The sequence below is a fragment of the Anthonomus grandis genome, chromosome 24 (genome assembly GCF_022605725.1).
Source record: "Anthonomus grandis grandis chromosome 24, icAntGran1.3, whole genome shotgun sequence".
NCBI lineage: Eukaryota > Metazoa > Arthropoda > Insecta > Coleoptera > Curculionidae > Anthonomus > Anthonomus grandis.
In genome coordinates, this window is record NC_065569.1 from 827,228 (window position 1) to 843,695 (window position 16,468).

Genomic DNA, 16,468 nt, shown 5'->3' on the forward strand with positions numbered 1-16,468 from the left:
CACATCTCGTGAGAGTAACCAGCATCCGATAATTTTTTAACGCATTCAGTTAATATTTTTAAAATATCTGAAGTTTTAAGTTGGGAGTTTACAAAAAAATAAGCCAGTGGTTGCTTCCAGTTATGAAAAAGTCCGCGAACCATAATAGCAGCAACATTTTGTGCTATGATATTATTATTGTCATTTTTTCCAATATCCTCCCAGCCTACAATTTCATCTTTTGCTAAATTAAAATAAAGATAGGATATTAAAGATGTTTTATCAATACATATGGTACAATACTTATCAAGTTCAGACATAGTTTTAACTTTAATAGCAAGAGAATTGAATGTTTGTTCGTTTAATCCTGGTTTTGAAACAATACTTTGTGTCGTTTTTTCCAGAGTACGTTTAGTAGGTAAATTTAATATTTTTGCGAGAAATCTATATGCTTTTGGCCCCAAGAAATACAAAACTAAAGCAAACTGTTTATAACTATCTGGATATCGTTTAGCTTTACCTACTTTATGCTGTAATTTAGCTTGAACTTTTATTATTTCAGATAGAGTTTTATTTAAAAAGCTGTCACATAATTTAATAAAACTATCGAGTTTCGGTTTAATCGCTTTAGCCTGCTCAAATTGCTCTTTTTGTTTTAATATATTTCTTTTTAAACCTCTGACTTGGTATCGCAACTTCAGCTTTCTTGGGCTATTGGCAGTCAATGCAGATGAAGTTTGTGTTCCTATGCTTGTAATGTAATTGATGGGCGTATCTTTAGTGCCTGTCATCTAAAAAAAATTATTAACTCTAATACTATTTTTATAAATATTTAGATAATGCCTATGCTAATACCTGTGTTTACATATGCCTTTGAAAAATCACTTTGAACAAATTTATAATTGGTCGTTTGGTTAATCATATCTTTATTTGATTTAAGGTTATCCACATCTAGATAATAACAAAGAAAAAAATAAATATTATTAGAAAAGTTTTAAAAATATTTATTTTCTGAAGCACATTTTAAAAAAAATGTCCTTTTAAAAATAAATTTTTATTTGTGTGAAAGTGAAAAAATAAAATAAATATTACAAGACTTGATAAGGCAGGGTAAACCGAGGGGCAAACAGAATAAAAACAAATACTTGACATTTTGCTGAAGAGAAATGTGACTTATTGTTTGCTTTTATTATATACATATGTTAGCGACCTGTAACTCTAAAGAGTTTTTATTTTTTGCATTGTACTAATTATTTTTTTTTATATTAATATTTCTATTATACTTTTAGTGCAATTGATAAACATCAAACCAAAAGCCCCTTTTAATTAGGAATATTTCTAATTAGGAATATTGCTGACAATACGGTTCTTATATATTTTTGAACCCTAGTGAAAAATATTTAAATTTAAGCTTCATATAACAGCACAAGAATTAAGTCTTAAACATAGCAAAATTACAACTTTCTTCAGCCAGTTTCCAATGAGACAGTAAAGAAAGAATTAGGTAACTAAATCGTGTTAAACTAAAAAATAAAAATATATGTTTGATTAAGATTAATAATACAATCAGCTCTTTTTTTAAATTAGCAATAAAAAAAAACATAAATTAATAAAAACACATTAAAATGTTATATTTTATTGTTATTGTTAATTAACCAGATTAACATTAATTTCAGTTTCATTTATTTCCGTCGATGTAAGTACACAAATATGATTACAAAAAAATGTAGGTATAGCGTTTGGAAATAACTTTTTCCCTCCAGTTGAGATATATTTTTCCGCAAAATGCTTTCTACATATTCTGTAATTTTTAAAGTTTTCTTCTTGCAGCAGGTCTCCTCTTTTAGCTGCACGAAGCCAAGTGTTGGATATCAATCCAAGATTAATTAATATTGAATATTTTTATTTTTTTTTAATTATTTTTTCTGGATGTTTAAATTGGGAAATCATAAGATGGTTCTTTAATAATTAACTATTTTATTTAAAATACATTTTTTCCGCGAAAATACGCACATTGTTTTGCGGGCTTGTAACCTTACTGACCCTGCGCAATGCAGGCCAAATGCATTGCCAAAAATTGGAAGGAAGTACGCAGTAGTACCTACACACGCTTGCAAGTAGGTTTTGTAAAACAGCTAACCGCTAACAGCCTTATACATATTGACCGCCGGTGATTTTCCTGCAGTAATTATTTAACGAATTAGATTAAACTTATAATAAAGACTTAAATTAAACTTTACCTAAAGTGTGAGTGCCTGATATGGAAGGAACGATGAACTGGTAGCGCTACCAAGCCCGACTTCAACGAAGCAAGGTAAGCCATTATGCATCACTAATGTGCGTTCGAACATTCCTTGAAAAAACGAAGAACCATATGAAATCTCAATCTATCTCAAAAACCTAATACAGCCCACATAGCAATAAGAAGCATATTCATATCTATAGCATATACCCAGAATGTGATTGAACGTATATTCTTATTTTCATATTCTTAGCATGTTCTACTAAGATATAGTTATGTACCATCTATATTCTTAGACGTATGTTCCCGTGCATTTATTCATAACATATGCTAAGATTATTTCGCCATATTCTTATAAAATACTTTATAGGATATACTTCAGACGATGTGCGTAGCATATGCTTATGATATACCGGGATATATTATACAAAACAACATGACAACAGCGCCACCTGGTGCTACTGCCTCAGCCGGTAATGCGGCCAGCCGGTATTTTTGACATTTTTGACGCCATCGGTGTCATAGACAAACGATCGAACGAATATCGGTGTTTATTTTTTATTTTCCGTTTCGTTCTCTGTTCTTTTGTTCGAGGAACTTTTATTATCGTATACGAGAATACGAGGCCTGTAGTTCCGTAGTCAAAATCGTGTATAAAAATAGTGTATACCGTGAGGGTTTACTGTAGCAATGTACATAAATGAGGATTGAGGGTTAGATTTAGGAGCATTAAATTCCAAAGAAACATTAAGCAGGGGTATTCTTCAGAAGACTCTGAGTTTTATTGAAATTTCAAAAAAGAAGACAGTCTTGTGTGTGCTAAGGATCTAGGTATTAGTGTAGGTAGGTACACAGCTTTTTTAGTTTGTAATATTTCAATTTATACCTAGTTTGATAGGTTTTAATTTTTCTAATTAGTTTTAGTTATTGTGTTTAAGTTAAGTTTGAAGAGGTATCAGGTAAAATGTCAACAAAAAAACAACCAAAAAGTAAACGTTCACTTAGACGCATAGTGACCAAAAAAACTGAAACAGAACTTTTGCTGACTTCAGATGACACTCTTTGACCCTATCCAGAGTTATAATTGGTAAGTATGTATAGTGGTTTGTGTAATTCCTTTTTTTTATAACTGTAGAACCATATGGTTATAAATTGAATCCAAGAATTTTATTATCCAAAACGGCCAGCTAAAAGCTCCTTTATATTGTTGATTTTTTAAAATCTATGTTAAGTTTGTTAAGGATGTCAAGATTTTTTTAGATATCTAAAAAAAATATTGACGTCTTTATTGTTTAACAACAATACATTTTTGTAAACCCAGCTGTGGTTCATAGAAAAATTTGTTTTTTTAAATATATTTTTTTATATCTCCATAGTCCAAAACACTATACATCATTAGGAAAAATCACAGATTTGAAATAACTATTAATGGAACTTTTTCTTTTTAGATGCAGTGAGATGTAATAAAAGAACCTCAAATGCGTGTGATGATGAAATAATCAGTGAAATAAAAAGATGGCTGGTCAAGGCAAAGGAAAGATTGCAAAACAAAAACAAGAGAAGTGAAAAGTAAGTGCATATGGTTTTATTTATTTTAGATTAGTTATTAGGCTTTTATCATAATTTTTGGTTTGGTTTCAATATAGATATGTAACCGATGTTAAGTAAATTCTGAAAAAACAAAACATATTCTCCAACTTTTCTATTAAAAAGTTTCTTCTAAATGTTAAAATTTAAAAAAAATAAAGGGTGTAACATTTATAATGACTCACCCTTTACATAAAGATATAAAAATACTTACTTTATAATATTTCTATTTTTTAGATTGGCTGACAAACGGAATACACAAGAGGACCATAATGTATAAAATATGATGCATTATGTGATTTTTATTCAATAAATTTTATAAGCATATTTTATGTAGCTGATTTTTGTAGCAAGTATGTTCCAAGAATGTGCTATGCATACATAGCCAAGTATTCCCAGTATATTTCTAGAACATTCCTAATCCTAGTGCATAGCACATGCTACTTGCGGCCAAAAGTATATGCTGAGCATTTTCTCAGTACATATAAGTATAATTCTTAGCACATGCTCAGCACATATTTCCAATATTCTTATACGTAAAAGTCGATTCTAAGCACATGCTAGGTATATAATTTTGCTATGTGGGAGTCCACTAAATCAAAAGTCTGACGATGACACCAAGCTTCACATCTAAACAAACGGTGCGTATTATTTTAAAACTAAATAAATTAAATACGTTTACCTTAAAGGATCACTTGGAAGACCAAAAAAGGTTACTTCTGTATTCACAGAAGAACAGCATCTACTTATGCACTTATAACTCGTCATAGTTAAAAAAATATATTTGCGCTCGCACTATGCCACTCCTCAGCGTCACGGGTACCGAAGCAAGCGTGAAACTAAAATAATTGTGCTCCCATACTATTCGATCCGACGTTGAGCAGACGAAAATAGTGGGGAACGCAGATCATGCCGCCAGGCTTACATTCGCATCTGGTTTAGGTAATCTGTGCCATAATACTAATAACACAGCATAAAGAAACCAGCAGTCGCACTTCAATAAAAATACATTGGCTTGAATAAGCGAGTTCGGTGCATGTGTACTAACGCAGGCGCGGCATATTTGCTTATAGTAGGGATGCTGCTGACACTCGCTACGGTCCACGCGGCTTTTGCCTTAGCTAGAGCCGGACTTAAAATTTTTTTTAGATATTGTAAAATAAAAATCTTGTAAAATAAAAATACCTACATAGTACAAATATTTATTTTTTAATATTAATAAAGTGCATACATTAACAAAATATTTAAACAAAAATAAAAATCGCATTTCTACATCTAACAACGACGATATAGAAAATTTTGTAAAAACGCTATCAAAATAGTCACTAAGTACGGCGCTGAACTAGGCGATACACCTATGAACACAGTTCGATAAACAGTGAGCTCGGCATCCGGAGAACATGGCTGCGGCATGGCTAAGGATGCTATTAGTTCGCTTACATTTTCGAGCGGAGTGCGACTGCTGGTTTCTTTATGCTGTGCTTAATAATTCATTAATAAAATAACTCATGACATCACGAGACGAACACGACGCGTTTATAATTGTTGCTAGACATCCTCCATCCTTCTCTCAAACTCTCGCTTTCCTACTCTAACTCGTAACGCAAATGGGCTGAATTTGCCGCCACAATACCGAAAACCCCGCGGGTACGTCATCTGGCCGGGACCATCGACAGTCTATCGGGCCGGAGACTGTATCCCCTCCACAATGATTGCGTCACACTAGTGGCCGGCGGGAATCGCGTATCGCGCCATTCGCGCCTCTCTTTGCAATATTACTATTAATATTATTATTATATATATTATTGCAATATTACTATTGCAATAATACTGCACAGTGAGCGTTTTGGGGCCCAAATGGAAAATTCGTTTTGAAAGAATTTTTAAATACAACCGATACTTCAACACTTAAAGCTCAAGTCTTAACAGTACCACTACTAATACTATTATTAATACATTTAATGATTCGTTGTTGTATAACGAAATAAGCATATCTGATAATGATTTAAGATATGACTTAAGTATGCCAAAGATTATTTTAATAATATAATTATAACCATGTACACTTTGTTTTAAGCTATTAATTCTAAAAAATACTAAAATATATTTTTAAATTTCACTGAATTTTCCTACAAAATCATTTTTATAACACTTGCGGTAAAAAAACTGGAGGTAGCAAATTTTGAAATGGATAAATACAATTGTGACTGTGATAACAACTTATCAAGACTTAATAAAAAATGTATTAACACCTTTTTAAATATCCTTTTAAATAATTATAGCAAGGCCAAAAATAATATTATCGAGGAAGATTTATTAAAAAAAAAGAGAAAGTTGGAAAAGTTTTATGGAAAATCCGAAGTTGGAAAAAAAAGAGAATTCGAAAATGTACTGAAGAGGCTGCTTGTTTATGTTTTTTGGTGTATGACTAATTTACCCACCTTTTCACTTGACGAACTACTTCGAGCCATAATTACCAAGACGTTTTCGCATATAACACCTTCCGTTCCTTCAAATCCTAGATCTTCAAATCCAATAATTTTGTCATATCCTGTGTCAAAACAAAGCTGGGATTTAATTGACATCTCGTCTATGCATATTATACAATGTCGGTCTTGTTGTAGCATTGTGTTTACTTTAATTTTCAAAGATTTATAAATTGAATCATTATTTAGGCCAGGATTGCAAGATATTGTTTTAGTCATTTTTTGTAAAGACCTTTTTGTTGGTAGAGTAAAAATTTTGCTCAGAAATCTGTATCCTGAAGGACTCAAAAAATACAACCTTAACGCAAATTCTTTTAATTCTGGAGTGTACCTTCTTGCCAATGGTTTCTTATCCTTCAAAGCAGCATGTGTTTTGACAATTTGAGACACGGTCCTGCTAAGAAAATGATCGCACATATTATTAAAGTCTTCAAGGCTCCAGTTTTTGGTTGTTGATGCTTCTTTTTTAAAACTAAGTTTTCTATTCTTCCTCCGTATATGGTTGATTTTAAGTCTTAGCTTCTTTTTCCGGGGAGTGTTTCTGCTTAACGCTTCCTCTGTTTGGGTGCAGCTGGTAGGCGAAATTAGGTTTTTCAGCGTTTTTTCCTCAGAAGGAGGGGAATTTTTAAAACGGTCCTTTGAGGTATTTGGATCTAGAAAAAAAATCTAATCAACTCTTTGATAACATAAAAAAAAGCTTAATGCAATTTTACTAACCACTAGTCACACAAGAAGGCTTTAAGGAAGGCTGCGAGGTCATCATCATAGGTGCAATCAAAGACGAAGAAGCCATATTTATATCTGTTAATAGATAAAATTTAATTACCTAAGCTTAGAAAATAAGAGCAGTTTTGTTTTTGTTGAGAGTTAGATATACAGTAAATTCATCTTATGACGCAACATAGGCATTTGTGTTTAATACAAAACTTGCGTTCATTTTAAAATGGAACATAGGAATTTTAATGTATGAATATTATGGAAAATACGAAGGAAAATAAATTTTAAATAAACCTTTTATTTAAAAAAATCAAAATTATGAAATTTCTTATTTGATATTTCCTATGTTCCATTTTAAAATGAACGCAACTTTCGTATTGGAGTCAAATGCCTAATATTGCGTTATAAGATGAATTCACTGTATATGCTTTATAATGACTTGAAAAAGTTGTACCTAAATCTAAAAAAAAACTTTAGAATACTTACCAGTGGCCACATCAAAAGAAGGCTCCAATAAAGGTTGCTGTAAGGTCATCTGAGGTAAGGTCAAATTGGAAGGAGGCTTGAAAGGAGGAATTGTTACATTTGTTAAAAAATAAATATATTTATTTATTTATTTAATTATTTATTCTTAAATTATTATATTCTTACAAACTCCAAAAAAAAATTGGTAATTATACATGCAAAGGAAATTAACAATATTAAAATTAACAATTTAAGCAGAAAAAAAATACAACAAAATAATAATTAATCACTACAATCACACAGTAACGTAGTAAATAAATATGATTTAATCGTAGGTAAAAGTACTTTTAAAAAAAAAATGATATTTTTGCTACTCTGCGTTACAACATCATGAAGTAAAAATTATTAAATTATAGCTATACCAAACTGACAAAATCACAATCTTCTTTAAAAATTGATGTGAAATATTAGTTTTACTATTATCCTCTTCTTCCACAACTTTTCTTTTAAGAGTCGGAAATAGTGTAGGGACCGCATTGTTCAACAAACATTTTCTTTCATTGCCTTGGTTGATATATTTTTTTTCAAAATGCTGCTCGCATATCTTATAATTTTTATATAGATCTGCAATCTTCGGCAATAAATCCATCCTATTGCAACTTTCCAACCAAATTTTAGCCCTAAAAATGAAATAAGTTTTGAATATCTACATTATATGTTCATATGTATTTACATGATAATATAATGCGTGTACATATTAAAAAAATTATTTAAAAATTATACATTGTGTTATTTAATTATGAGATAGAAAGAGTAAATAATTTATATTTTTTTAAATCTTTTATAGTACCTACTTACCCTCAACAGTTTAGTTATTATATTATGTCTAACATTTTTGTAATAAGAATAATAATTAAGGATATTTTAAGAATAATTACATTTTCGAATTTTTTTGGAAAGTGGAGACCTTAGAGAGATTGGCTTAAGCACTTTTTACGTAATGAATTTAAAAATGTTGTTATTTGTTATTGCTATAATACTAAAAAAGTAACTCTACTAAGTAGGTCATATTATATTATGCACTTGCATGGGTAAACCAGTCCATAAAAAGACAGATAATTGAAAATTAAAGTCATTATTCTTTATCACATAAAAATACTGTATACCTAAATCAACCTTAATATTTTTATCTATGTACAATGTTATGTACCTGCACGTATGTACACATACATAGATACATATGGTTTAGGTATATACATATATGTTTATTAAATTAAATAATGTTTATTCTGTATTTATTTGCATGGCACGACAAATTAATTAGGGAATATTCTGAACTTTTCAAAGCTTTTAAACAACCATAATAATAATGAATAATACATAATAATGTAACTTTTCTATACCTACTTTCTTTTATTATTGTTATTGCTCACCTTCTAATATCCGTAGGAAATGAAAATAAACTTTTTCCAGCGACGCTTTTGGCAAAACAACCCCTATACGCACAAAAAGTTGGCATTTTAGTGTTTTTTTTTAAGTTTTTAGCACAACACAAATGAAATAAAAAACAAAGTCACAGAGCACAGAGTTAAACTCCAAAACAAGGTAATGTGTAATACCTACTTAACAAAAATAAAATAAAAAACGGCAAATTACAAAATATCGCAAATATACACACTAACGCTCGTACTAATACACTAATTATGACCCGATATCCCACGTGGGCGACGACAGTTGTACCCGTTAGAATGGGGGTAAATGGGAGGAGCCTGAACAAAAAACCGGTTCGGTAAAAAGGGCTAAGCCTTCGCTTCTGTGAGATCGTTTATTCTGTGGTGACATCGTCCGTATGCTTTTACATTGGGTCAATTGGGTGCTGGACCGCCAACTATATTGTACCATGAGCTGGCTCCCTGTGTCTCCAGGGTATGACTGGTTGATTGGAACGGCTTATTTTTTGGGGTTTTTCTTAAATAACAGCGCGCTGCGGAAAAACGGAAACATTTGAAGAAAAACGGTTTTTAGTGGATTATAGCCAGATAGTGTCTCTTGTAGGTGGTTTCAGAAAAAAAATGGTTTTCGTAGGTGTCATAGGTATGCCGGCATAAAGCGTCAAAGTTAAAAAAAGGTGTAGAGCAAAAACTACTTTACGTAGAAGGTTGTAGAGTATGTCGAAAAATAGGATTTAAAAAGTTCTTAAAACGCTGAAAGTTTGAAGTCTCTAGGTGCCGCCAATAAACAGTTATTAAGAAAAATAGAAAAAATCGGTCAAAAAAAGACTCAAAAAGAGGTTCATATTTATTAACACAGCTCACCCTGTATAATACCTAGCGCCATGAGTAATACCTCTATTTAATCCTAAAGGATTAAGCTTTCAAACGGTGTTGCCAAAAAAAATTTAAAAAAATTTTTAGAAGTAGAAAAAAATTTATTTCTCGAATAATTCACTTTTTTTTTTCGAAAAAAAAAATGTTAAGTTTGAGCTCGTTTATCTCGGAAGGAGTTTCTTTTAAAAAAATAGTTTTAATAAAAAAGAAAGCTACATTTACGTAGAAAAGGGCTGTTTTGTTCGCATTATCGGGAACATTACCGTTTAGGCCCCACAGCCGTTTAAGTCCGCGAGGTACCGCGCAAAAAGTTCAAAATTCATCACACAGAAAAATCCGACTTATAAAGGGTTTATCTTAAAAAGCGCCCTTTAGGAGCTGCTTTATATAAAGGCCTTTAACGTCAATGAGTTTTAGAAAAATCGGCCTGGTCAGTTTTCCACAACGACTTAATCAAATTTTTTTCGTCAAAAAACCGTTTTCCGTTTTTTTCACCGTTTTAATTTTTTTTCGTTTTAATAATTTTTCTCACCGTTTTTAATTTAATAAAAAATTTTTTTACCGTTATATACTCTCATCCTTCCTGCATATAACGGTAAAGACCCGAAAGAAAAATTCGCCATAGAACAAAAGTTATTAGCGTTTTTGTGTCGCAAGTCGGAACCTCCACCAATTTTTGTCGGTGCGTTCTTACAATAGCGTAAGAACGCGAAGCGTATTGTAAAAACTAATTGTGAACCAATTGAAAGAAACAAGAATTCTTCTTAAAAAATTTTCATACACCTACAAACACAAACGGCAGTACGTATCATGTAGAATTAGAATATTAATATTGAATTGAATTGACGAAACAGTGGGCTGCCAAGGCAGTTGTGCATATAGGTCTCCTGATGGACCCGTCATGCCCCACCGGGGGTTGCCAGAGCCCAACGGCCTTAGAGAAACCTATAAGGCTCTCTGGTCTGAAGGACTTAAAGTCGCTCGGTACACTGAAAGTGTTACCCAAGTATTTGAACCTGGCGCGCGTGAGTGCTGGGCACTCCCCGACTACATGGTCAACGGTTTCATCCTCCTCACAGCACCATCGGCATTCCGGGTTGTCCGCAATACCGATAGTATTGAGATGGCTTCTTAAGTGCCAGTGACCGGTTAAAAGACCTGTCACTAGCCGAATTTCGCGTCTTTTTAGGCGTAGTAGATTTTTGGTGAGAAAGGCAGAGGGCCCACCTATGTGCGCTTTGGCCTGTCTCATACCAGGGGACTCGGTCCATCTTCGGTGGGTCCACTTGTCCAGCAGACCCTTCATTGATGTGACCGCAACGCATTTGGCGATACCAACTATGGGTTCCGGCCCCATCGGCACATTCGTGGATCCCAGTCTGGCAAGAGAGTCCGCTTGTTCATTACCTGCATGGCCTGCATGGCCAGGTATCCAGACGAGCTGGACCCTGCATCCAACCTGTACCAGTTTTTTCAGGACTTTTATGCACTCTAGTACAAGCTTGGAGCTTACCTTTGCGGCCGTGATAGCCTTAATGGCAGCTCTGCTGTCCGAGCATATTGATACGACTGTATCACAAAATATACCCCCTTAGAAGTTACTGTCAAACGTTAGACAATGGGACTGATAGAAGCGCCATCTATCGACTGACCGCATAACTATATTTCACGTATGGCGGGCGCGTAAATTTAAAATTAAGTTTGTTTTAAAGGTAGATGTCAATTTGAGAGTGAAAACTCTTCAGGAGAGTATATATATATATATATATATATATATATATATATATATATATATATATATATATATATATATACATATATTACTAACGTTAAAGTAAAAACTACCACACAGAACCCGCATTATAAGAAGTAATAAGAAAAACATAATTTAAAACTAATACCAATAAATAACAAAAATGTAATTGTAAATATTTGTATATTATTATAAAGCATACATAAGAATATAATTGTTATTAAACTTGACATAAAATACCTATAAAACCCTGTACATATACATACATACAATCATACAAACTATATTGAATTGGGGACACATACTATTTTTCATATTATCATCTTCTTGAAACTGATCGATTTTTAATTTAATTTAATGACAATAACAAAATAAGGTTACAAATGACATGTCTGTCAGTATAAAAACAAAGTAAAAACCAGTAAAACCAATTTAGTGGGAAAGAATGAGTTCATATTATCCCTAGGGAAAATATGGGCCTTTTTTGTCCCAGCAACACTACATTCGTCTAAAATTGCCTTGTTTTGACTGCCAAAATAGCTGTCAAATGTCGTTGTTTTAATAGAGGTAATATGAAAATAATATTAAAAATTATAAACTACATAGGTATTTACACAAAAACCACACAATATATTTTATTTTTTGTTTCTTTTCAATTTTTTTTTGAGTTTTTTATAGGCCTGCATTTTTAAAGGGTCAACCAATATCGCATTAGGTTTCCTTTTCAGGTATTTGGCAAACATTGAATCTTTTCCCTTTATTATGCGATTCACCTGTTTTGTCCAAAAGAAAAGGCAACACCTAATTATGTATCTCATCAGGGTAATGTCGTTGTTCAAATGACAGTCATTATTAATCATTTTATAATGAAGGTGCTGCTCTTTGAGTAAAATTTTTTCGAGAACAATTGATATTTTTTTTAAATGACATACCCTGGGAATTATATAAAACAATCGGGCAGTTGATTGGCTTATTAAAAAAGATAAAAATGTTCCAGGTTTTGTTAACTTAGAATGATCATACTGCCTTGCACTAACAAAATCTGTGTCAGCATCATGCTCGCGAAATAGTAATTTTTCCTGGCAAGTATTACATTTTATTTTTTTTTAAAACTTTTTTGTAATAAAACCAGCAATATATACCTGGATACATCTCGTAATCTTTGATTTTCTATAAGATATAATAGACGGAGGTATTTCAATATTGTCGCTATTGTCAAGTGGCAATATTCCAGGCATATATTCACTATTTTGTAAGTTTTCAAAAAAATTTTTTACATTGCCCAACAAACCAAAACTTTCGTCCTGCTCGCAATTTGAACCAGGTGAATGGACAGACATAAAATTATTTATTATTAGTGCTTTAAAAGATGTTAAAAAGTGAGAAGCACTGGGATTAATTTCCCTCCCACTATAATTTCTTATACATCCAAAAAAGTTTTCAAGTGCATCCTGTTGGAATACCCTAAGTAAAATATATTTCTTAGGAAACCGCTCTAAAACTTTTTTGGACAAATAAATAAAAGCTTCTAAAGTTTTAATAAAATTTGTCACTGAAGGCACCCTTTCAAATTTATTTTTTTTTGGGCAGTAATATTTCATAGATTTTAATATCTTAATACAATAGTACCAAAATTCTACATGGTTGGATTGTTTGATCAGTCCTCCTTTCAAAGGTTTCCCTGAAGGTGCTGATCTGTGGCTGGAGTTGACACTGTCAAAAAGTTTGTCAAGAAACAATGTCAGCTCTGCAGTATCAATTGCATCAGGATCCAAGTCAACTTGTGCCTCTGAAAAAATATACAAATGAATATATATATGCATATGGTTAAAAAACAAACAGTATACTCACTCCACATCAATATTCTTTTCATCAAAGACCCTACTTGGTGGCTAAAAAGCTGCGTGCAACACTTCACCTTCATTTTATTAATTTTATTCGGCATAATGTGCTGGTCCGTTAATTTTGGAAAAACTTTTTCATTGGGATTTTCCGAATCTATTAAGTATAATTGTTCATAATGCCTCCACTTTGCAACACACTTTTTATTGTTCATTTCAAAATTAAGGTCCTTAGTCAATAAATTATTTCTCAATCCCTTCATAAGGTGGGGAGTATCAAACAATGGAATTACTTCTTGATTATTTACTATAAATCCAATATTCTGATTTTCTTCCTGTTTTTTAAGAAACATTTTCTTTGTTTCTTCAAGCAACATATTAATTGCTGCTGAATTACCGCTGCCCTGGTCACAAACTGTGGCTACAATTTCCAAATTAATTTGTTGACATTCCTTTATCATTTCAACAATAAGTTGCTTTATTGCAATGCTCCTTGTTGGGCCTGCACTGAAAGTGTAACATATAGGTTGCTTCCATTGTTTAAAAACGCCTTTTAGCATGAAGACATTTGCATAGTCTGCAATTTCAGGTTTCCGGTGTTCATTCCCCAAATCATGTATCCCCTCAATTTGATTTTCACCTATATTATATTGAACCAAACTGTCAATGGCCATCTCGTCAAAAACTAAGATTGCCATACGATCCTGGGGTGGCATTTTATTTACAGACTCCCGCAGACTTTCGAATAGTGCCTTGTTTATGCCACATGGGAAAGGTATCTGTCTTAACAACTCTGTCAAAGTTTTTTTGGAAGGTAGAGTAAAAATTTTGGATAACAATCTGTAGCCTCTACCACTTGCCTTAAGAATTGTTAAAGCTAAAACTTTTTCTGAGAGAGTATACCTTCTGGCTTTGGGCTTCTGTTTCTGAACTCGAATTTGAGACATAATAAAATTATATGTCAATGGGTTGACATGCTCTATTAACTTTTCAAATTTATGGGAATTGGCTAAATTTTCAGCAGCTTGAATGCGAGCTTCATATGATTTGATTTTGTGGCTTAATTTGGCAAGCTTATTGCTTTTTTCAACAATTTTTTTATAAAAATGTTTGGCTTTGGGAGTTAAAAACTTCTGTCTTGTAATATTGACTTCTTTTAATATACCATATTTACTAACACCTGAAAATAAGAAATTTATTTTATTAAGTTACTATGTATATGTATATATAAAAGGCAATGTCTTGATTGACTCATCAACGCCAAGCCTAAACTACTAAAGATAGAACTTTGAAATTTTGAGAGGATATTAATTTTATACTGTAGGTGTCATTTAAGAAGGAATTTTTCGAAATACAACCCCTAAAGGGGTGAAACAGGGGATGGAAGTTATTTATAAAATTCGGTCATTTTTAATTTGAAATGAATGAAATTATGTATTTAGCCTCTCAATATGAAATAATAAAACATGAATTTAAGGTTTTTTTTTTAAATTTCATTAATTAAAGGGGTAAAAAGGGTTGTTAAGGTTGGGATAAAAAAATTGAAATTAATGAAATGAAGCCACAGGCACAAAGCTAGTGATACATAAATATTATCCAAAAGGTTAAGCAGCTAAATATTATAGTATTGTTAATTTAAAAGCAAGACAGCAAATACCAAACTTGGAACAAACCCCACATACAAGGTTTTTATATGAGCTAATGAATAAATGTTCTTTTACCTTTTTGGATATGTTCCTATATTATTATATAGCTGCAGGTTTTTTTAATTTTTTTGTGTTATTTTAACAAAATATATGGCTTACGTTTTTGAATTTTTGGAGATGTGGTTAGAACCTGATCCTCGATCTGATCATTATTTCGTCCACTTGAACTGACAATATGGTCAGAAACTTCTACATGTGAGATATCTATTAATAAAAAAAAAAAATTACAAAAATTTTACTCTGTGAGTGATATCACAGTCAAAATGTTTAAGCTTTGTTTAACTTACCATGAGAATGTTCACCAAATAAACTACCATCTATTTTTGATGGACCTGGTAAGCAATCCATTTCAATAGGAACAGAAACTTGTTCAGGCAATTGCAAAAGTTGTTGCCTCTGTTGTTGCTCTGGCAGCTCTTCTTGCTCATGAGACTCTTCTTTAATAATTAGGTAATTTAGTTAGTTAATTAACAGTATACAATAATCACTCTTTTTACCTGTATTATCAGTGAGGTATAAAACTGGGACAGGATTTGGCGTAAGCCCTCGTCTTGTACCATATTGTCTTTGTTCAGGCAGAAAATGTCTCTCACACACAACACAATTTTGATATAAAATATCAAAATACATGGTCATAAGTTTTGGATTATTTATTTTCTTTAACCACATATCAACTCAATACTTATTGTTTTTATTGGGGAAACGAAAGCGACTGCTTTCTTTGTCCAAACAACCAGGTACACAACACTTCTTTTTTGAAGGTCTTTTTTCACCAGCATTATACATAATGAACAGCAATTAACACAAACACTGTACACGCAATAATGTAAGCACTAAGGCAGTCTGATTTTTTCAAAATACCCCTTTCAAAACTAACACAAAACAACAAAAAACGAAAAAATTAACGCATCAACACAAGACAATATGACGGAAACAGAATAATGGGCAATGTGCACATAATGGCGGCTTTGTTTACTTCTTTAGCCTGGTTTAGCTAGAATATGTCACGTGTTACTTGTCATGACATGCAGCGCCCCTTGTGATTGACCGCAAAAGCTTTTTCATAATTCACACGTGCGCCATTTAACTGAAATTTCTAAGGGGGAATATTTTGTGGACTGTATTGCGGTGTCCGCAGCTTAGGATTTTCTGTCCGCATTTTATTACAGCGAATACTTCGGCCTGGAAGACAGTGGCGTGCTCCCCCAGCGAGTATGCCCTACTGGTATGTGGGATCCCACCAATAAGCCCTGATCCAGCTCTGTTATTCATTCTGGAGCCATCTGTGTACCAGATGGTCCCCCTATTTAGCAATGCAGGTCTGTTGGAATGCTGCCACTCCTCTCTGCCTGCAATATGCGTCAC

At 32.4% G+C, this 16,468-nt stretch overlaps 1 protein-coding gene across 1 annotated transcript; it reads right to left on the reverse strand.

Annotated features, from left to right (window-relative positions):
* Positions 1 to 6,216: 6,216 nt before the first annotated feature.
* LOC126749338 (uncharacterized) lies at positions 6,217 to 15,277 on the reverse strand. Its single transcript, XM_050459009.1, has 6 exons — positions 15,203 to 15,277; positions 13,437 to 14,577; positions 7,954 to 8,156; positions 7,498 to 7,587; positions 7,012 to 7,095; positions 6,217 to 6,947 (listed from the first exon to the last, which is right to left on the reverse strand). The coding sequence occupies exons 2-6, from the start codon at positions 14,342 to 14,344 to the stop codon at positions 6,217 to 6,219; spliced, it is 2,016 nt and encodes a 671-aa protein (XP_050314966.1). The 5' UTR covers positions 14,345 to 14,577; positions 15,203 to 15,277.
* Between the last annotated feature and the right edge of the window lie 1,191 nt (positions 15,278 to 16,468).

Bases quoted from the DNA above. Each gene is read 5' to 3' on its own strand.
- LOC126749338 (XM_050459009.1), bottom strand. From the start codon at position 14,344: ATGTCTCAAATTCGAGTTCAGAAACAGAAGCCCAAAGCCAGAAGGTAT. The intron at 7,588-7,953 runs GTAAAACTAATA...CAAATGTAACAA, and splicing joins TGTGGAAGAAGAGGATAATA to TTCCTCCTTTCAAGCCTCCT. The intron at 6,948-7,011 runs GTTAGTAAAATT...TTTTTTTTCTAG, and splicing joins GCCTTCTTGTGTGACTAGTG to ATCCAAATACCTCAAAGGAC.